At 40.0% G+C, this 23,771-nt stretch overlaps 1 protein-coding gene across 1 annotated transcript in view; it reads left to right on the forward strand.

The window, feature by feature from the left end:
- Nucleotides 1-18,938, forward strand: part of LOC126252855 (tRNA N6-adenosine threonylcarbamoyltransferase) — a 92,363-nt gene extending 73,425 nt beyond the window's left edge. The window contains exon 6 of the mRNA XM_049953806.1: nt 18,732-18,938. Within this exon, the coding sequence (XP_049809763.1) occupies nt 18,732-18,768 (37 nt within the window). The 3' untranslated portion in view covers nt 18,769-18,938. The remainder of the gene's footprint in view (nt 1-18,731) is intronic.
- The last annotated feature ends 4,833 nt before the right edge of the window (nt 18,939-23,771 follow it).

Below are 23,771 nucleotides of genomic sequence, written 5' to 3' on the forward strand. Positions count from 1 at the left end.
GAAAGAGGAAGCCGCCTTGTAGAATTTTGCACAGAGCATAACTTAATCATAGCTAACACTTGGTTCAAGAATCATAAAAGAAGGTTGTATACCTGGAAGAATCCTGGAGATACTAATAGGTATCAGATAGGTTATATAATGGTAAGACAGAGATTTAGGAACCAGGTTTTAAATTGTAAGACATTTCCAGGGGCCGATGTGGATTCTGACCACAATCTATTGGTTATGAACTGCAGATTGAAACTGAAGAAACTGCAAAAAGGTGGGAATTTAAGGAGATGGGACCTGGATAAACTGAAAGAACCAGAGGTTGTAGAGTTTCAGGGAGAGCATAAGGGAACAATTGACAGGAATGGGGGAAAGAAATACAGTAGAAGAAGAATGGGTAGCTCTGAGGGATGAAGTAGTGAAGGCAGCAGAGGATCAAGTAGGTAAAAAGACGAGGTCTAATAGAAATCCTTGGGTAACAGAAGAAATATTGAATTTAATTGATGAAAGGAGAAAATACAAAAATGCAATAAATGAAGCAGGCAAAAGGGAATACAAACGTCTCAAAAATGAGATCGACAGAAAGTGCAAAATGGCTAAGCAGGGATGGCTAGAGGACAAATGTAAGGATGTAGAGGCTTGTCTCACTAGGGGTAAGATAGATACTGCCTACAGGAAAATTAAAGAGACCTTTGGAGAGAAGAGAACCACTTGTATGAATATCAAGAGCTCAGATGGCAACCCAGTTCTAAGCAAAGAAGGGAAGGCAGAAAGGTGGAAGGAGTATATAGAGGGTTTATACAAGGGTGATGTACTTGAGGACAATATTATGGAAATGGAAGAGGATGTAGATGAAGATGAAATGGGAGATAAGATACTGCGTGAAGAGTTTGACAGAGCACTGAAAGACCTGAGTCGAAACAAGGCCCCGGGAGTAGACAACATTCCATTAGAACTACTGATGGCCTTGGGAGAGCCAGTCATGACAAAACTCTACCATCTGGTGAGCAAGATGTATGAGACAGGCAAAATACCCACAGACTTCAAGAAGAATATAATAATTCCAATCCCAAAGAAAGCAGGTGTTGACAGATGTGAAAATTACCGAACTATCAGTTTAATAAGTCACAGCTGCAAAATACTAACGCGAATTCTTTACAGACGAATGGAAAAACTGGTAGAAGCGGACCTCGGGGAAGATCAGTTTGGATTCCGTAGAAATGTTGGAACACGAGAGGCAATACTAACCTTACGACTTATCTTAGAAGAAAGATTAAGAAAAGGCAAACCTACATTTCTAGCATTTGTAGACTTAGAGAAAGCTTTTGACAACGTTAACTGGAATACTCTCTTTCAAATTCTGAATGTGGCAGGGGTAAAATACAGGGAGCGAAAGGCTATTTACAATTTGTACAGAAACCAGAAGGCAGTTATAAGAGTCAAGGGGTATGAAAGGGAAGCAGTGGTTGGGAAAGGAGTGAGACAGGGTTGTAGCCTCTCCCCGATGTTATTCAATCTGTATATTGAGCAAGCAGTGAAGGAAACAAAAGAAAAGTTCGGAGTAGGTATTAAAATCCATGGAGAAGAAATAAAAACTTTGAGGTTCGCCGATGACATTGTAATTCTGTCAGAGACAGCAAAGGACTTGGAAGAGCAGTTGAACGGAATGGACAGTGTCTTGAAAGGAGGATATAAGATGAATATCAACAAAAGCAAAACAAGGATAATGGAATGTAGTCAAATTAAATCGGGTGATGCTGAGGGGATTAGATTAGGAAATGAGACACTTAAAGTAGTAAAGGAGTTTTGCTATTTAGGGAGTAAGATAACTGATGATGGTCGAAGTAGAGAGGATATAAAATGTAGACTGGCAATGGCAAGGAAATCGTTTCTGAAGAAGAGAAATTTGTTAACATCGAGTATAGATTTAAGTGTCAGGAAGTCGTTTCTAAAAATATTTGTATGGAGTGTAGCCATGTATGGAAGTGAAACATGGACGATAACCAGTTTGGACAAGAAGAGAATAGAAGCTTTCGAAATGTGGTGCTACAGAAGAATGCTGAAGATAAGGTGGGTAGATCACGTAACTAATGAGGAGGTATTTAATAGGATTGGGGAGAAGAGAAGTTTGTGGCACAACTTGACTAGAAGAAGGGATCGGTTGGTAGGACATGTTTTAAGGCATCAAGGGATCACAAATTTAGCATTGGAGGGCAGCGTGGAGGGTAAAAATCGTAGAGGGAGACCAAGAGATGAATACACTAAGCAGATTCAGAAGGATGTAGGTTGCAGTAGGTACTGGGAGATGAAGAAGCTTGCACAGGATAGAGTAACATGGAGAGCTGCATCAAACCATTCTCAGGACTGAAGACCACAACAACAACAACAACGAGTGGATTTCCACAATGGGCCAAAACTGGAGTCTGTTTCTGCGGGTATCTGTAATAGATCGAGCCTGCCAATCTTAAGCCATTCAGTTCCCACTAATGTGCAGGCTCTGCACCATCAGATCTAGTCCCACCAATATGCCTGCAGGCCGGGTCTGTTTGTGTGTGGCATAATGCAGCCAGTTTTCATGGTTTATCCATGGACCCAGGACTGCGGTGCTCCTGAGCAGTCTAGAGACCATGGGCGTTGGATTTAAAGAATTGAGACTCTCTCACTGCAAGCATGTTGTACAGTGTGGTGTTTTATAGATATTTTATTTGTTTTAGTACATTTGGACACTTCAAAAGTAATTCATTTGTTAAAAAGTATGGGTGATAAGAAGAAGAAAACTGTGTCAGTTGCTGGCAGTTTGTACGCTATTTACGCATATATTTTTCGAAAGAAAATTCGCACAATACCTGTAAAATAATAGATATAACACAGTGGGTAATAACTGACAATAGCAAACATAGTAGATCCAACATTTTATTGGCAGTCACCTGCAGTGTTAGTTTACACAATTCTTCCACACTTTCTACATTTCTTTCAAGAGGCTTACATTTTTCTGAGATTATTTCTGCAATTGGTGAAGGTATTTTAAATATGCCTTGCGACTCCAAGGAAATGTGTGTTTCTATCACCAAATGTGTTTCATTTTATTGATATAAAATAACTTAAGTGGTCTTAATGAAACACACATGCCATTTGGCTTGCTTTCTCCATCAAAAAACAATTTAATTACAAAAGATGTTGATGTTAGTACTTAAGATTTTTGCTCAAATCAGGAAATGCCATCTGCTTCCAAGTTTATTTTAAATATTTCCTTCTTTGCACTATTGTTTCTTGTACTCTAGCTGAAAAGACAGATTATCAACTTATGTCTTAACTTACCTTTGATATCTCAAAATTTATCAGGGAAAAATGCTAAAACTCTCTGGAATTAAGGGAAATATCAGGAAATTTCACTTGGAGAAATGTGTGGCAACCCTGAAGTAGTACCTGTTTAAGACAGCTGTACACACTAAGCCAATTAATTGGATTACCTTACGAACATAGTCTGACCAAGTGAAACACTTGCATCACCGTGAGGATAAGCATTGCAGTTTGGTGGTAACAGATGGAAGTTTTGTTCTGTCTTGGGTAGCTTAATGATTAGGCAACTGCTTGTGATAAGTGAGAAATATAGGTTCGACTCCTGGTACAGCCCAAATTTCCATCAGGTAGAACATCTGTACTAAATACAGCTGATGTCAGGTTATTTGCATTCAGCAAATTTTTTTTTTGTGTAGTTTGTATTACTCATATCAAAACAATCTTTGAGTATCTAGCTGTCCTTGTTAAAAAAAACTGTGCTACAATCCTAAATAACAGTTCAAACACAAAACTGTGCAACTGATAACAATTAATGATTATGCAAGTCAATACTTTTGCAGTGACTCTGATCAGATTGTTAAGAAGCAAATGCAGTGTCAGATTTTCAGTACCCACACAGACTCTGAAGGTCATAATTTGTCAGGCAAGTTGGATCGTTTCATGTTTCCACAGTCTGATTTGGAAGTTTTTAAACTTCAAAGCATTAATACAGACTACTGTTGTCACAAATATTTATTGACTGTGATATGGCGTAAAGGTGTGTTAATACAAGCAGTCTAACTACCATAGTGCACTTGTTTTTAAGCAGTGGACAGAAGTCGTGGAAAGGCTTGTTTCATTGAAAAATGTGTCATTAATGAAGCTCATTGTTGAAGCTAGATGCAGCGTATGGTGTGAGTGTAAACACAATATATGAGCTGTCTGTTATAGGCAGGCATGTAGTGGTTGACAATCTGTGCAGGGCACTGTTATAACAAGAACAAACACAATTTATGGAACATAGTACTTTGTAGAGCTAATGTATGGTACAGTGAAATACAGGTTGCATATAGCACTGAACACTTTATATGCACAACAATAATACAGGTTACAGAATAGGCTGAGCACTCACTTGTGCTCACTTAGACAATACTATTTCTTTTGTGGCTCACCAGAGTGCGCCATGGGGCCGACCCATATGGCATCTATAACCGGGCCTGTGAACTGTTTGGACGCGCGATGTCTGAAATCACACACTTCATGAGTGAAGGTACATTACTCCTCTGTTATAGGGCGAAACCACAGATATACATAAAAGCACTAGGAATAGAAAAGTGCATAGTGCAGGAGAAGCACTGGGACTGAAAAAGAGCACCGGTACTGTGATAAAACACTGATCTCACAAAGCATTGAGATTACTAGTCACAGAAAATGCCAATGATGACACTGTGACCATTTCATTGCCTGATGACGGCAGCGGCTGCTGCGGCATGTGGTGGGTAGGCACCAGCAAGTAGGGACAGAAGTGATGAGTGGCCAGTTTGGCACAATGTCCCCCTCTCACGAGAGGCCACAGGGCAGGACCGGGGACAGTATCTCTGTAGTGACATCCTCTTCAAGGTCAGTTTGTGCCGTCAGAGGAATCAGTGGGGGAATGGGAGATGATTACTGCACAGGACTAGCAACGGAGGCGGCGGTGGTGGCTGCAGCATCTGGTGCAGGGGGGCTGCTCTGGCAATGGCTGTATACAAATGGGAGTGGAGGTGGGGACCTCAGACAGAGATCTTTCAGGTATCGACCTCCCCCCCCTCCCCCCCCTGACAGCACGAACTTGACCATCTGCGACATACGAACAGGCATTCGGGGCGAGGTAGGTGGTGGGACCTCCAGGATAGAGCCTGCCATGTGCAGTCACAGCTGGTCAAGTTACAGGATGTCCACCTGTCAGGAATGTGAATGACACACGGGTGCCAGACCCAGTGACACTCAATGATGGCAAGAACCCAATTTGGCCTGTGGCGGAAACAATGAGCCCAGACAGGCGCACCTGGCCAGAAGCGTTGCGGAGCCAGCAGCACTGGCGGACACAGCATCAGATGCAGCAGGTGAAGGAACGTTTGTGGTTGGCATCCATTTAGCTGCTCCACCGGGCTCTTGTCCCCCATTGGAGTGAATGGTACATGCTTAAAAAACAGTCTTAAAACAGCTTCAGGGTACCTGCCAGATACATACTTCCACATGTGAGTTTTAAATGTCTCTACCATGCCTTCGGCCTCACAGGTAGATTGAGGATGAAATGGGGGACCTGTGAGATGGTGAATACCACTCGCCTGACAAAAAGATGCAAATTCTTGAGAAACAAACAAGGGGCCATTATCAGTAGCCATGGTATATAAAGTCTGTCAATTGCAAACATCTTAGACAGGACTGAAATAGTGGCTGCTGCAGACGTGGTCGGACAACGTGCCACATAGGGAAACTTGGCATAGGCATCCAGTACAATGAGCCAATATTGATTTAGGAAGGCCCAAGCAAAATTAACATGTAGACCAAGGCTGAAAAAATAACGTTTCGCGAGTGCAGGCACTCGCAGGTGCCCGCAAAGCGTGACCGCGGCTCTTCCCCACTCTGCCAGCCAGCAGTACCCCCACCATCCACTCGCCTAGCCATGCACATCACTACACCGTGTGGAATCACTCAGTCTGTTTGCTTCCCATCGTTTTTATTGTCTGTGCAGACATCGTTTTCGGTGTTTTTGATAAAACAGAACTAGTGGGTGGGAAATGGCTGAGGAGGAGTTAAGATCGTTGAAACGAAAGTTCGTTGAACCCATACACATTAATCCACAGTGGGAAGAAGAGTATGTTTTTGTTGGAATGAAAAGCGGACCTCAGTGTTTGATTTACAATGCAACATTGTCTTCACTGAAGAAGTACAATGTGAAGCGACATTATCAACTGCTTCACGAGAAGGATATAGTCAGTTTGAATAATGAAGAAAGAAAAGTCAAACTCATCGAACTGAAGCAGACAAACGAGATAGACTTACATATATTACTGTTATTAATAATATGTTATGTGCATTTTCCATCACTTTTACCTTCTCCTGTAGGTATTTACAGGACGAAAACCTCATAATCCACGGAGAATTTGTGAAAGAATGTTTTGTTGCTGCTGCAACAATTTTGTGCTCAGCAAGTCTTCCTGTTTTTGAAACCGTTCCTCTTTTGTGGAGAATGGTTTGCAGTTGCATTGAAGAAAGAGCACACGATGTAGAAGCTCAATTGAGAAGCAGGATCAAAGATTTAGTTTTCTTTTCATTAGCATTGGACAAAAGCACTGATGTATGTGATATTGCTCAACTTGCAGTCTTTTTGCGAAGAGTTGATTCTCAGTTTAATGTGACTTTGGAACTCCTCAATTTAGTGCCAATGCATTACACAACACGGACAACGATATATTTGTGTGCATAGAACATATAATAGAGAAATACGAGCCATGTTGGGAAGAACTTTCATCGATTGCAACAGATGGGGCTCCTGCAATGATTGGTCATAAGTCTGGCATCGTTGCTTTGATACGAAAAAAGTTGAAAGCCGGTGGTGTCCAGTAGGAACTACCAGCAATATGTTGCTTTCTTCACCATGTTAATTTGCTAGCAAAATGTGCCAAACTATTTGGTGTCATGGACATGATTATAAAAACAGTTAACATTCTCAGATCGCATGGTTTGGGACACAGATAATTAAAATCGTTCCTGGCAGATCTCGAATGTGAATACGGTGATGTTCCTGTTTTTGTGAAGTACGCTGGTTGAGTCTGGGTGTTGTTTTAGAACAATTTTTTAATTTATGTAAAGATATAGCATTATTCACGGATGCAAAAGGAAAACTGGTGAAAGAATTTGATGACCCATAGTGGATTTTAGACCTTGTGTTTTTAACTGACGGAACAAAGCATTTGAATAGCTTGAACGTAGCTTTGCAAGGTAGAAATAAGGTTATTAGTGAAGTGTTTGACACTGTTTTGGTTTTCAAGAGAAAACAGCTTTTTTGGGCAAAGCCACTGTCAGAAATGCCGTGTGTACACTTCCTGAGAGTTGCACTAGTTGTTAGTGAAACAATTTGGAACTGGAGAGGCTCAAAGAACATTTTGATGGGTTTGTAACAATGCTTTTTTGGTACTAGATTTGAGGACTTAAATATTCTGGAATGCGATGTTACCTCTTTTGCGACTCCTTTTGCAGTCAACGTTGAAAATGTGCCTTCTGAAATTCAGTTGGAACTCATGGACTTTCAATGCAGTCGTGTACTGAAGGAGAAGTTTCACACTGCAGAAACCTTGGAAAGCTTCTAGGAATATTTCCCACATCATCAACAATTTGCATTGTTATTTAAAATAGCTGCTCGTGTGTATAGTTCTTCCGGAACAACGTACTTGTGCGAAAGTGTTTTCTCCATAATGAAACTGACAAAGTTGAAGCTTAGGAGTAGTCTTACTAACGTTCATATGACTGGTGCAGTGCACCTAATGACCAGTAATTTCACACCAAATATTGAGATGCTAGTTCAAAATCATTGTAAAAACATCCAGGATGACGTAAAATAATGCCTACGTCCTATTCGTATGTAGTACCCCCTCCTCTGAACTACACACGTCTGTGTAAATATAACGTAACACTTACAATACAAATGTGTTCGTTTGTTAATCATTTACGTCTGTATCTTATTTGTGGCCATGAAAGTAGAACATGTTACAATGGTTCTAAACTGTGTTTCATCCGTACACAGCCAACCGTTGCATGGTACAGGATACACAGACTTCAGGTAAGCACGTTTTACATTTACCTCCCACACACGCATGTTGCGCCACATACGATTGGCCTCCCGATAATCGTGTACTGGCGCCAAGTTCATGGACACCACATATGTGTGAAATGACCTCGTACTTGTGTGTGTTCCACCAGGACTACATACGTTAGCTTGTCCATACTCAGTTGCTGAGCGTGAAGCACTCTAACAGTGGCATGGTTGCCCATGGTGCAATATACATATCCAAGCGCCCAGCCACATTGAACAACTCTTCTATCCGCACTGTGTGCCCTCACAGTTGCTCAATGTTGCCCTCGCGACTCACGGTGCCCGTGGGCAACTATGCGGGCAGCTCTCATACCCACCCCTGATGTAGATGCTCCCACAGGCGCAGCGGTGTCGGCCATGGGGAAAAGGATGTCCACAGAGCTGCCTGTTGCTGAACACAATGAGTGCAAGCAGCAATAAGCTGTGTAATGTCACCATCAATGCACAACCAATACTCTTGCTGGCGTGCCAAAGCTTTCGTGGGTGAGCGATTCCCAATGACTGACATGCAGAAACCGCAGTAAATTACGACATAAGGAAGCAGGAATAATAACCGGGGTAGCAACTTCCTCTGTAGCTAACAAAAGAACCCCATCAAATACTGAAACGTGGTGCTGGAGGGAGAAGTAATTATGCAAGGGATCAGAGGCATGGCCTGGGGGTTTTTCCAGCCACAGGTGTTGCACAAAAGGGAGGAACTGACTGAATACAGGATCCGCGGTAGAGCCCACTACTGTGAACAATGTGCTGCTTTGTCCGACATGGAAGCTGAAGGATTAGAAAGAGCAACAAATGGCTTGTGCATGATTAAATGGAACATAGAACCAAACAAGAAGACATGAAATTTCTTGGTGGCAAACATAATTGCTAAAACCTCCTTTCCAATCCGATAAAACCACTGATGAGTGGAAGTCAGTTTTAAAAGCATAAGCAAGGGGTCGTTCAGACCTGTTCGTGTAGTTGTGTGCCAAGACCATGCTGAGAGGTAGCCAAGACGAGTGCTCACTTGGCTGAAAAGTGGCCAGACACGGAGCAGATTGAAGCTTAGGTTTAAGCAAAGGGAACATGTGGTCTCAAGCTGGGGACTAGAAAAAGGCACATTTTTATGCAAAAGCATGTGCAGATGCTGAGCAACAGTGGATGCATCTGGTACAAACTTATAATAGATGCAACTGTACCTAGAAACGCCTGCAGTTGCTTTACGGAGGTTGGCTGCAGCAAAGCTGCAGTTGCGTCAACATGGTGTGCAACACCACAACCCCAGTGTGAGAAACCTCAAAATGTAGGTACTCAGTTGACGGCTGAAAAAAATTGAGATTTGGCAAGATTGCACTTGAGGCCCACAGACTGAAAAACAGAAAACAATTAAAGATTGCTAAGGTGATCTTTGATGGAAGAATGCGAAACAATGATATTGTTGAAGTAATTGATGCATCTGGGCACAGAGGCTGTCAGGTTTCTAAAACATGCTGAAAAATTGTGGGCACACTGGCAATGCTAAATGGCAAGTGTTGGTATTGGTACGGGCCGAAAGGTGTATTGACAATGAGAAGGTGCCTAGTGGTCTCATCCAAGGGGAGCTGGAGGTGTACTACCGACAAATCAATGTTTTGGAAAAGTAGTGATCGCCTGATAATTTTGTGGCGAACTCATCAGGGCAAGGCAAATGGTATGTGTCTATCATGGACTGTGCATTAATCGTGACACTGAAGTCGCCGTAGAGGTGAAGCACACCCTTCGGCGTGTCAATGATGACAAGTGTTGTGTTCCATTCACTGGAAGAAATAGGCCGAATGACACTGAGCGTCATGAAACGGTCTAATTCAGCTTTGACAGAGTTGTGCAGTGCGTCAGGCACTTGCTGCTCCTGAAAACAATGAGGGCAGGTGGACTCTTCCATGGTAATGTGGGCCTGAAAACCGTTTACAAAACCAAGCCCAGAGGAAAACAATGACAAAAACTCAGAGCAGAGGGACTCCTGTTGCTGGTACGGGACTTGATCCGACACAAAATTTACGTCACTGCTAGCGGAGAAACCGAAAGCATTAAACGCATCTAAGCCGAACAGGTCTGTGGTATGAGAATGATCCACAACAAGGAAGGTGAGAGGATGAACATCAGATTTGTAAGATACAGGAGTGAAGAACTGACTTAGGATCAGTATCTGCTGTTTATTGTAGCTAATCAGCTTCTGTGAAACCTGTGTGAGGTGAGAGGAGCCCAAGTCCATGTCCGTTTGTCCGTTTATGATAGTCACTGCAGCTCCTATGTCCACTTGCATTTTTAGTGGTGTATTAAACACACGCATGTCAATAAACATTTTGTTTGGGGAGACATTCATTGTAGAGATACAGTTGATGGCCATCGGTACTACTGTGTCCACCACGTTTGAAGAGTAGTTACACACTGACACAGTATGGCCTTTCTTTCAACACTTTTGCAAACAGCCCAATGTTTGGAGCAGCACAGGCAAGATGAATGGGGCGACACGGCCACTGTTGTGACGCGGCTTGTTGATGCTGTGGCCATCAATAATGCTACTCCATGCAAAGCTGAGTCAAGGGTTGTATAACTACAATGGCTTCCCCATTATCCTGAACACTTGCAGAGTGCCCAACAACAGTTGACTGAGCAAATTCCGATACCTCCTCCCAACCACCAATCTGATTTGCCTGCGGCCTGGACACTTCAAAGCACTGTTGTATATTGAGCACATCTGTAAGGCTTGGAAGAACAACAGGAGGAATAACAACATTGTGCACCATGTGATCAGCATAGGATTTTTGATGGGTACTAGTGACAAATTTATGACGACAGCTCAACCTGTGTAATTCTGCAGCCCAGGCTTTGTAAGATTGGTTTGGGCATTTCTGATCATGGTGAAATTCTATATGTGTTGCAGTGACGTGTTCTGTCACAGTAATAGGTTGAGAGAAGCTTGCACATTTCATCAAATAAGCTGTCTGGTTCTTGCAAAGGCATAAGTTGGCACAACAGCAGCAGCCAGGAAAGAAGAAAAGCACAGGTTTGCATTACCCACATGAAACACCTGGAAATGTTGACGTAACTGTGTCTCCTAGGAGTTCCAATCTTCAGCCGATTCATCATATGCCAGAAAGGGTGATGGTTGCACTGGTGGAAGAGAACATGCTGTGAACATGTGACAGTTGCCCACTTTATTTCTTTGTTGATTGTCCTTGGTGTCGACGTACTGCATTGCTACACTGGCTGAAACATGGGGTTCGTAATTTCAACACTGTAAATAATGTAGCCGACAGATTGCATTTCACAGTTGTTTACTTTCACTGTTCATAACCTCCCAATAATACACAGTTATATATGGTCAGTGTTCTATTGCTTAACTTTTGATAATCCTCATTAATAGGTTTCAGCCAAACATCCACATACTGCTTCAATAGATTACTGTTGAACATCTATGAGCAGTAAAAACCATAACCACACATTTCACAGTCTTTTAGAATATTAGAATAATAAGGTACATATAGAACAGACACTGTCATTGTTTTAACACATGGCCTGATTATGTTACACTTATTTCACAGATGCATTGTTGTTGTTCTAACCAACACAGGTTTCTTGTCTGAAACTCGTCCGTGGATTGACTGTCTCGGGACCAAAAATCAAGCCCTTACATATCCTCACAATAATAGGTACTGAAACTGCACATTGTTTAAAGTTAACTTTACAGAAATTACAATTAAAACTTAACTCATTAAATTAACTAAATACATCGAAAAATTGGTTCTTGTTAACAGTTTCTTCTACTACAAGGGTTAAGCTGAATTATTTGTTTAAATCGTGAAATTAACATATATAGCTATGCAAACAATGCTTTTGATGAAACTGTTAATTACTTTGGAATTAATTAAGGGTTGGCTTTGCAAACACGTTTTCGAATAGGGCCAAATAGATCCTCTAAGAATACTGTTAGTTGTTCTTTCAAATGTTTATAATTAGTACAGAATTTATATTTGTTTAAAAGTCAACAATAGAATTTAAGTTGTGAAACAATTACTGATTTCACCCTATAATGAAAGATACCAACTAGGAATAGTCAAAATAAATTAAAAAATCAATTACATGCATAAAACTAAGCACAAAATTAGATCTTGTGTTAGATTCTTCAAAACTGAGGGCCAACCTTTCTCTTTTATGAAAATGTAGATTATACTGGCATATGTTAATGGTAATTAGTTATACATGAAAAAATGAATTTTAAGGAGGGAGATGGCAAAACAAGAGGGGAAGTAAAATTATCCCAGATTGTTTCATCACAAGCACTCAGATGCCACTTGATTGGGAACAGTGGTGAGAGCGTGCTGTTGTTCCACGAGAGCTTGCTGGTGGGCAGTGATACGTTGGAGTATATCTTCCATCGAGATGTTTTTTGTATGACTTAACACTGACACTAACACATTGAGAAAATGTAATCCCATTGTCGTCACCAAGTTTTTTATAGCAAGAACAAACACAATTTGTGGAACACAGTACTTTGTAGAGCCAGTGTAAGATACAAAGAGGCACAGGTCGTGCATAGCACTGAATCCATTGAATGGACAGCAGTGTTACAGGTTACAGAGTAGAACAAGCACTCATTTGCAATTGCTTAAATAATATTGTTTCTTTCGCGGCTCACCAGTGTGTGCCAGGAGGCTGACCCAGGTGGCCTCTATATGCGGACATGTGAACTGTATGGACGTACGATCTCTGAAATTGTGTGCATCATGACTGAAGGTATATCAGGCGCATGGCTCACAGCATATCAGAGATGACAGGAGAGATCAGCCCTTTGAGGCCAACAGTGCACAGATGGGATCATCAGAGACAATGATTCAACATGTGTTAACCACTACCCAGGGCAACCACAAGTATTTTATGAACAGATGAACTGTGCAGAATGTTTAATGGTCTGCTGTGGAAGCAGACGATTTGAATGTGGGGCATCAGGAACCCTTTTCTACCAGAACAGTGTGGAGACCAGTGCACTGTGCAGGCTTCAGGTTGACAGACTTTTGTCCCTTTGGTGACATCTCAGCACAGACCTTAATGACTAGCATGTGCCCACTAATATAGACACTGAACTGTACAACAAAGCCAGCATGCTGCTCAGGCAGGTGAAACTCAGCTTCAGTTCTGTTGAGTTGATGGGGACATGAGAATTCAGTGTTTTCCCCATTGAAGCTACAGACTTTGTCTGTGACAGTGTTATATCCCAGCAGGAGGTGGCTCCGTTATGGTGTGGGCTTTGTTCAAATGGTTGCAATTAGGGCCATTGTCCTGTCGCAGGGACTATGATATGTGACCATTCTTATAGACGGTCCGTATCCCTTTCTGACATTAAAGTGCCCTGATGAAGAGGTCATGTTCTGAGAGGACAAAGCAACATATCAATGCTGTTTTTTGAGTATGGTTGAGAGTAGCATTGCAAGATGTGTGGATTACTATCTCTCCAGGACATTCCAATACCTCATAGAATCCGTGCCTTGATGTGTTGTACAGTTTTTTGGTGCTTTAGAATGAGCGACTCTTTATTAATACCACATACAGTGCATTTCCATGATGTCATTCTGCTTTTACTCCAACAAGACATCTTACACCATCAAGTGTATCAATGTGGTTGCTAAAGATAGCATCACAACCATGTGAAAAGATACCCAGTATATTTTTGCACATACCTTGACTTCGACTCATTGCACCATCCTGAATTTTTTAATGCAGTTTGACCATATGTGACTGACCTAGATTAACTTTTGAAGTCCAATCCCACTACATGATTGTGTGTCTTCATTTTGATTCTTACATAGAAACAGTTGCACAAAGGCAGAGCCTGGTACTGTGTGTAATGCCAAACATTCAAATAAATATCTGTATCTCACCGAGCGAGGTGGCGCAGTGGTTAGACACTGGACTCGCATTCGGGAGGGCGACGGTTCAATCCCGCGTCCGGCCATCCTGATTTAGGTTTTCCGTGATTTCCCTAAATCATTCCAGGCAAATGCCGGGATGGTTCCTCTGAAAGGGCACGGCCGACTTCCTTCCCTAATCCGATGAGACCGATGACCACGCTGTCTGGTCTCCTTCCCCAAAACAACCAACCAACCAAATATCTGTATCTCCTAATATCCAAATAGCTTTGTATTTATGCTTGAGACTACTGGTTTTAGGGTCTACATTTCGGTTTGTGAATTCACTGTCTCACTTTCATTTATAAAATTTTGTGAATCAAAACACAGCAATACATTCATATTGAGTACAAAATAATTTTACTTGAGAATATTTGTAAGATTTATGTAGTATGGGTCCTAGTAACACATGAAGTGTTTATTTTCATCACTTTTCTCTTGAAAACAAAATGATTTTAAGTACTAAAGTAGTACGTTTACTCAGCTGAATGGGAAGTTATCATGCAGCAATGACGTTCATTGAACAAAAATAACTTTGGTTAGTTGGTGAAGAGATACAGCTTGAAAGAGAAAAAATGAATTGAAAGGTGTTTTGATATTATGGTACATTTTATATACAAAATGATCTGAAAGATATTGCAAGAAAAAGGATGACTTTATGTGCTAGTGGGTGTACGTGATACTTTCTACACAGGAAACTCCTATCTAATGTTTTCTTCAATCCTTAGAAGGCCAGTGTTGCAAGTATGAGACATGTTGTCCTCGGACAACTTCCATGACAGTTTTCACATTCTGATACTCTTCTTACATCCACGTGCAGTTTTAAGTACCAAGTTTTCTAACTTCTATCAAATTGTTTTGAACAAGAGACATAAGTTTCCCATTGCAAATTTTTTTTTCTTCCTCCACAGGAGTTGCAATATTGAATAACTCTGGTTTTCTTCTGTGCTTAATTGTGTGTGTGTGTGTGTGTGTGTGTGTGTGTGTGTGTGTGTGTGTGCGCGTGTGTGCGTGTGCGCACGCACGCCTATTCTGTGAGTCAGTTTCAATGACTGTAGACAAGTTTAGAACTAGCCGTATTCATAACTTCAATGATGAGCCACCACTGAACACTAACTTATCATGAAGCAGTAGATATGTAAAGCAATACAAGCATTTCACTGTTATACTAGTGTTCCATTACCCAAGGAGCAACATTATTGTCTGCATGAAATGAGTACTTCTGATTTGTCTTTTTTGTTTAAGTTTTTAAACAAACAGGATAATTTTTATGTGGTATAGACCTGTTTGGTTGTGATATTTTGGTAACTGTTTTCTGGATTTATCTCCTCTGTCAATTTTAATAATTAGGCGCTAAGTCTTATGTGATCTTTGAGGTTCTGGAATGCATGAAGTGTGATTTGAGGATGTTTTTTCTCATTCATCAAATTCCCTACAATCTCCTCTGTGTACTTTATCAAAATAATGTATTCAGCAAACAGAATGTTCCTGAATGTATGGGTTCTCATTTTTGCTGTAAATTTGGGAGAAGCATGTATAATTCTTCTGGGTTTCAGAACATGTTGGAATTTAGCAGAGATGTAAAGATGTAGTAACAAGTTAGAATAGGATCCATTATGTCTAAAAGTTATCCCATGTGACAATGTGTCGTTTTCCTTGATGCTACCATCTCACTTTTGAATCTGCATGTCATTCTTCAGTGGAATAATGACTGCGTTATGGAAAGTATAGATTGCTACTCACCATACAGTGGACATGTTAGTTGCAGACAGCCATAACAAACTGAAAGCTTACTTGTTTAGCAGTCTTTTTGTTGTGCCTCTCTGTGATCCAACAACTCCACTATATGGTGAGTAGCAAACTATACTTTTCAAAATATTGTCATTTCTCCATCCTAGATTTTCCATTGTTTGATTCTTCATTGCCATAAATATCTGATGGTGAAGGACAAGGCTGGTGAAACAAAGTGGTTTTTATTTATCTCAGCTTAAGATATTAAATTTGATTTGTGGATTTTTAGTTCAGAGGGGAGACCTAGCAATTTGCAGCACTTACAGTGTTTGTGCTTCAGTATGTCAGTTTTCTTTTTTTAATGAAGAGGTAGCTGCCAATTATAGTTGATAAGAAGAGTTATTTGGTGCATATTAAAAAAAGTGCTGTGTTAACTTATCTTCAACCATTAATATGGAAGCTTATGTGTGCTAAACTTGTGTGTTCTATAGATGCTATAGAATGGATTGCTAATCCATTGTCAGTCCAATGTTCGGGTAACCAAATACATCTCTTGTACTCTTTTTAGTCTCTTCTTTATTCTAAAATAGTAGCCTAGCAAAAATCCAGCTGCCGCGCGGGATTAGCCGAGCGGTCTAGGGCTCTGCAGTCATGCCTGGACTGTGTGGCTGGTCCCGGTGGAGGTTCGAGTCCTCCCTCGGGCATGGGTGTGTGTGTTTGTCCTTAGGATAATTTAGGTTAAGTAGTGTGTAAGCTTAGGGACTGATGACCTTAGCAGTTAAGTCCCATAACATTTCACACACAAAAATCCAGCTGGAGGCTGGTACAGGTGCTAAAGATCATGTTGTCTTGCATCTGAAAGCACATTGTCATCTTTTTTCCATGTAATACTCATATTTCCTGTTGTTAGCAATACTCATTCCTTATCTTTCATTCAGTTACTACGATATTCAGTCTGTTCCTTCTTACTTGATTTCCTTACCCCGTCGTACTTCTCCATACCTCCGGTCTCTCTGTTATCGCATACCATTCCCTCTCCCTTTCTTAGTAATAATTCTACCACTATTATTAGGTATCTGTTTTTCCTTTTAAAATCTATTTTATGTAAATGATTTGTTACAAGTATAAACTGAATGGAATAGACCCCCCATTTTTTAAACAATGGGAAACCCAGAATGTAACAGTATTATAAAAAGGATAGTCGCTACTCACCATATAGCAGAGATGCTGAATCATAGATAGGCACAACAAAAAGACTGTCACACAATTAGCTTAGGGCCAACAAAGCCTTTTTCAAAAATAGACAGCGCGCACGAACAGCAGTGCGTGATTGGAGAGGAAACCTGGTAGGGGAAGAAAGAGTGTGGGTTGGGGAGGGGGAGGGGGAGGGATAGCAGGGTAACAGTGGGGGATAGTAAAGTGCTGCTGTGGGAACATGCAAGGGTGAGATGGAGAGAGGGTAGGGCAACTGGGTGTAGTCAGGAGGTTAGATGGAGGACCAATGTGTGTGTGTGTGTGTGTGTGTGTGTGTGTGTGTGTGTGTGTGTGAGTGTGGTGTCTATTTTTGACGATAAAGGCCTTGTTGGCCGAAAGTGTATTGTATGACAATCTTGTCGTTGTGCATACCTACGACTCAGCATCTCCGCTATGTGGTGAATTGCAGCTATCCTTTTCATACTAATGTTACATTTTCCCAATTTTTTGATACTAATGTTTCAGGTTCCCAATTTTTTGATATTTTTAAGCATTCTGTCATATTGTATCTCATCACCACATCCATGAGGATGGAAGAACTGATGAGCTCGTAGTTGAGCCCCTCGAAATCATCATCTTAAACCCCCACTTCCTGCAACCCAATTTCCCTCGAACTTCAAAGTTTGTTCAGTGTAGTGGAAGATCCTGTATCAGTGAATTGTATAACTTCAAGACACGTTATGTCATCACATTCTTAAGAGGTCATGGTTCCACTGACGCTGTATATTATTTAAATAAGATGCATTATTCACCACTAGCCACTACTCTCTGCAGAACCTTGACTTATTTTAATTGGTGCTTGGTCACATTGAATTCCAACACAAGGAGTATAATAATTACATAATATCAACTGACTGACTCATTTCGAAACTTAAAACTGCCTCCCTCTTTGCTCCACATGATTAATGCACTCATCTCCTTCGTCATACATTCTGTGAAGAAGTCCATTGATCATTGTCTTTCTCTCTAAGCTTGCCTCCAAGGATTTTACCTGTTACACAAATATTTGTGAAGTAAATACTTAAGAATAATGCAGGAAGACATTTTGCTTCTCTGTACACACAGAATTCGGAACACATCGGTTGATGTACACTTTCTCTTAACTCTAAGTTTACAGCCACTGCCAAGGAGCATCATTCCCCCCACCCCCCACCCCTCCCATCCCCCCATCTCCCCCACCTTCCAGCCCCTTCCCACCCTCCAAAACTACCTGCCAATGATAGTTTAAATATTAGTCTAAATAATCTTGACATTCTTCACAAAATTTGTTTTTGATTGGAAGAAGTAATGACCCATTTCAGATGAATATGCGCATGTTTTAATACAGTTAATTTAATTAAGTTTGACTTTCAGCATGCTGAATCAGTTTCAATTACAAATCATTAAATGTTAAGTGCTTTTTCAGTGAAGGTGTCATCAAATATGACACTGCCTGTTGCACTTGTAACAAATGAAATAATTTTTTGTCAATAGAATTCTGCAGCAGACAACATATTGAACTAGAACTTTTTTATGTGCTTGATGATCTTTATTTTGGAATATTGATAACTTATTCACATGTGCAGAGTGTGTGTGTGTGTGTGTGTGTGTGCGCGCGCGCACGCGTTTTACATTTGGTGTAGGTGCGCATGTTTCTTTGCAGTTCATAGTGGTGGGCAGTTGTCTTGTGTTAATGTTTCGTAATAATGTGTTTACAGATATCGGACTGATGAAGTAGAAGTGACTTGGAGGTAGAATATGTGGAATGGGACATCCAAACATAGAACAGAAGGAATATATCGATCCTCTTACTTGTTTGTACCATACTTGCACAAGCAGGAGACTACCTCTCTGAATATGATGACTGTCAGAAAATGTAAAAATAAAGAGCTCTCAAATAAAAATAACTGCTTGTCAAAAATGAAGTTGTTGTTTTAATCATTAGAGTATTAAATATAAAAGTAATACCTTCGTAATTGTTCTTACTTCATTTTAATTGAAATCCTTTCTTATCGATGTTCTGAACAGTGATGATGTCTGAGGCTGTGATCACTGAGGGATTCCTCTGACAGCTGATATCGACAGAAGACAGCTGACCTTTTCAAATCTGTGTGTCAGTATGTATGCAGTCTCAGTTCAACTGCTTTCAGTGACTGAATGTACAGATTTCGGACAATGTTTGGCGAAATTAAAATCAGTTTTTTCTTTGGCTGAATTGGACGACATTGCCACATCCAAAACTCGTATTGAGAGAAACGTATAAGTTGCGTATACAGAGTTTGTGGCATTCTGAGGATGAGAAGTATCATAACAGGGGTATATCTCAGAGTACATTGTTTCAATTTGCTAGTTTGTCCTTTATTAACCCACTAGCAGATGTGCCATTTTTCATAACGTGAGCAGGCGCGCGGCGTACTTTGTACACATGTAAAGAATAGCTGTCGTTGTGTTGCCAAGGTAAACATATATGAACAAAATTACAGGTTACTCTTAGTATAATTAACAATGATCAAATAAACTAACTTTATATGGCCTAAATCACTGTTTTATTAAACAGTAATAAAATAAATCTTTCTTTGTATCACTCAGTTGCCACACACGTGTTACGCCACAGTAATGACCCTCTTGAAGCATTAAACAGTGCAGTTGCATCAGACCCCCACCAACCACTTATTTGATTACCAATTACCGCAATACATAACTGCCTCATTGTGGGATTGTGCTACTAAATCAGGGGTCAGTTTCTTGTTCTGATTATAAATTTTTTCAGACTTTAACATCAGTGCTCAAATATCTATTTTTTAAAGCAGTACAGCACAATTCCCAAAAAGACTTGAAAAAATTGCCTCTGAAGATTTGAAAATTACCAAGCACTGTTTATTACAAAATGGCTCTAATGTCTTAATGATTTCATTGGCAGCTCAGAGCGTAGCATAATCTACTTGTAATTAGGAAGTTGCTATACGAGTCTCGCTAGGAGCAATTTAAAAAAAAATCTATATTTATTACCAAATTGAAATTTTAAATAATCAGTATGGAATCATATTTTTAAAATTTATGTAACATCTTTTTATTTTAAGTTACTATGTGCAAGGATACACAAGCAAACACAACAAATTAAAATTTGACCAAAAATAGAAAAACATATAATTTTTTATTTTTAGAAAATTAACAGCATCATTGATGCTCGTAATATTTTAATTTAATAGGGCACTTTGCATGTCTGTATCGAACTGTAATTTATTTTTACACTGCTCGTAGTTAAAAACAAGATGTTAATTTGATTAAGAATATGATTTCACATGTTTTAAATCATATTTACACTTTTTAATAAATATGGTTTTAAAAAAGCAAAAATAAGTATGCTACTGACAGTATTCAACCCTTTTTTAACCACAGAAGTTCTGAATACAGACTTATTACGCTATGCGCTGAGCTACAAAGAATTTGTTATGAGACTTCAATTGTTTTGAGCTTAACAGCACTTGGAAATCTTCTGACCTTTAAAGATGATTTTTTTTTTCTAGTTTTGTTGAGAATTGCATCATATTGCTGTATGAGATGGATGTCATAACTGACTTTCAGGTAGTAGTAGGAAAAAAACTGTAGAGGGCCAGTGCATAACGTACCCTTGTGAGTAGTAGTCTAGTGGAATTTGAGTTAATAACATATCGAGAGTAATCTCAGTTTCAAGAACAAGGTGTTACATACCTGTAGAGTGGATTAAAAAAGCTGCTGTATGGTTATGACTAGCCTTTCTTCTGCTGAAATGCATTTTTGAAGTTGGATTGCTTTCCAGTGTCACCACGAATAATCTCTCTTCATTCTTGTATATTCATGCAACTTGTCTGGTTGTTTCAATAACTGAGCTAAAAGGGTATGGTATTTTCCACACTCTTCTCAAGACCCACAAAGGTGATTCACTCACATTTGTCATCATGTTAATGAGAAAAGTTGCGATGCAGGACTTGTCTGTAATCTCAGAAATGGTTTGGCTCCCATCCCACCAAAAACATATGTAGGAGATTGGACACAATGTGATCAAGTTGCTGAGGGATGATAACAGGCAATGTCTGGCGGTGGTTTCTGGTGACCATCGTCATCCCACTGTGACTGCAGCCTAACTGCACGAGTCTCTGTAGATTCTCATTGAGGTAACACCTTTGAAGCACATTTTGAAACACTAGGTAAACAATATGTAATATAAATGGTGACACAGTTTTTAATGCTTTTGCTGTGTTTCAAACGCACACCTCATTTTGCAGTGCATTATAGTTTATGATTTTACAAACGCCATGTTGTCTCTGTTTCACACACGTCAGTCATCCTCCTAAATGTGTTTGATGATGTGATGTGATTTAATAATAAAGTGGGAACTTTGGAAAGAAATAAAAGAAATCATACATACAAGTAGCATATTATCCAGTACCAAGGTGAGTTTTCTTGATGAATGTTTCATTTAAGTATTAGCATAGTGGATTGACGATAAAAAGATTGACATCAGGAACTGAACATATCCTCTGATTGCAGAAGTACTGAGTTACTGGAGAAGTTATTTAATTCATATACTAATTGAAAACTGCACAGTCGCAGAATATACAAATGAGTTTTATCACTGAGGTTGTTTATGGACAGAAGCAGAGACAGAGCCATTTCATATGAAGGTTTGCAGTGTGGAAGGTGAGGAAGGAAGGATCAAATATGTACATAAAATATGACAAAGTGACAGCGCAACAATAATTGTATTTTATAATGTGAGTAGTGCTACTGTAAATGTTTATACTTATGTCTTGAGTGGTAATTTGTCAAAGATTTACTAGTTGCAAATTTCTGGTAGTGGAATTATGCATTGAGGACACTTTATTTTTAAATGCAAGTGCCTCCACTATGTGGTGAGTAGCAACCTAAACTTTCAATAGTACTGTTGTTGTTATTCCATTGTGGATTTTTCAATGGGTAATTAATAAGTTATTCTTGTTCTGACCATGAACGAGAACTTTCAGAACCATGGGACACACCTATATTTTCACTTACAAATTGGAGCTGTTATTAACTGTGTTAATTAACAACTGCCATTTAATTACTGTAAATTATATCTGATTGCTGAAGCTATGTTTAACACAGTAGAATTAAAGAGGATGCTGATCCATTGGTGAAAGTTGCTTTTTCTTCAGTTAAATTAAATAATTGATGTTTATCTTGCATCAGTAGTGTAATAACTGAGAGACCACATTGAAAACATTGAAACTTATCAAAGAACAGCAGCCATTTGCCTTTCCCATTACTCAAAGTCGCCTTTCGTAATCATGTGGCACCACCTAACCATCTATCACACTGGTAGGCATCATCTTCACTAAAGCTTAGCATCTTATCATCACTATGAATATTCTTCAGCCAGCATGCTTGAGGCCTTCCTCTCCCTATCCTCTTTGTAGCCAAGGGAAGGCATTTTTTTCATGATGTGGTCATCAGATCTTAATGCTGTATGTGATCATACCATATCAGGCAGTATTCTGAGAGTTTTCATGTATGAGGTTGACTTTAAAACCACCACTCATGAATTCATTGCGTACTTTGTCTTTCAAGATGTTACGCCTCCCACCCCTCATTGCAGGTCCATTTCTGTTGTATGGAGCTTCTGTTCTAAATCTTTTTTGTTGCTCAAACTTTACTGCAATACAATAGGGCTGGTCTTACTGCCTTTTGTTAAATTTTGCCTTTGATTTTTATGAGCACTTTTGCATTGCATAGAACCCCTGAAATTGTACCTCACTTGTTCCAGCCAGATGTTATTCTACAAGTTATGTTTGCTTCAATAGGTCCATCATCTGACATTACTGATCCTAGTACTTAAAATGTTTAACTCTGGGAAATGTTCTGTTATCAAGCATAATATCTGTGGCTTATGTATCATTGTCACTGAAGCTACACATCATGAACTCAGCCTTTGTTGTACTGATGTGTAAGCCATTTGTTTAAAGTGTCAGTCTTTACTCCTCAAGGTCTTCTCGAATTTCTTCTTTGCCAGTTTGTTACTGAGGCCCACCGGGACTCATATACTGATTTGATAGTTTGTGATGCTATAACATGCCAGGCCCCTAACAAGGAAGTTAGTGAACGTGTTTTACAATGTGAAAAATCCGTCTCTTACAGATGTTCTAAACATTGCATAGTCTTTTGAAGTAGCTGCCATTGCTTCCTTTCCTCCTCGGCCTCAGTCAGTTAGCTCACGTAATGAAAGACGACATTGGTGCAATGCAACATTGGCCTACATGCCGCATAGTACTGCGCTGTGCTAAGCAGCAGCAGCAGCAGCAGCAGCAGCAGCAGTCAGTTTCACAACAGCAGGTGCTTGCTCCTCTTCCATTGTAATCTTATTGCTTTGTTCAACATGTGTGTTCTGCATGCCCCCAGTGTTGGACGACTGCAACCATTATAAAATATGAGGGGGGGGGGGGGGGGGGGAGGAAGACATTCTGTCTATGTGCATCTCTCAGCCTCCTTCACCAGACAGGAACATCGATGTGAACAGTGTTTCCCAAGTTATGGTAGCCCCAACAAACTACATTGAAGTGTCTGTGATGGAAAAGATATTAAAATACAAGTGGACATTGTTGCAGCAGTGATTTTATTAAATCATCAAACCTTTGTGGATTGTGGATCACCAGCATTGTCACCTCTGTCTCATCGCTTGATGAGGAACAGCAAATGATGAATACCCATGTTGCTTCTGTAGTATACAAAGCAGTTGTTTGGCT

This window comes from Schistocerca nitens, chromosome 4 (assembly GCF_023898315.1).
Source record: "Schistocerca nitens isolate TAMUIC-IGC-003100 chromosome 4, iqSchNite1.1, whole genome shotgun sequence".
In the NCBI taxonomy this organism is placed as follows: Eukaryota; Metazoa; Arthropoda; class Insecta; order Orthoptera; family Acrididae; genus Schistocerca; species Schistocerca nitens.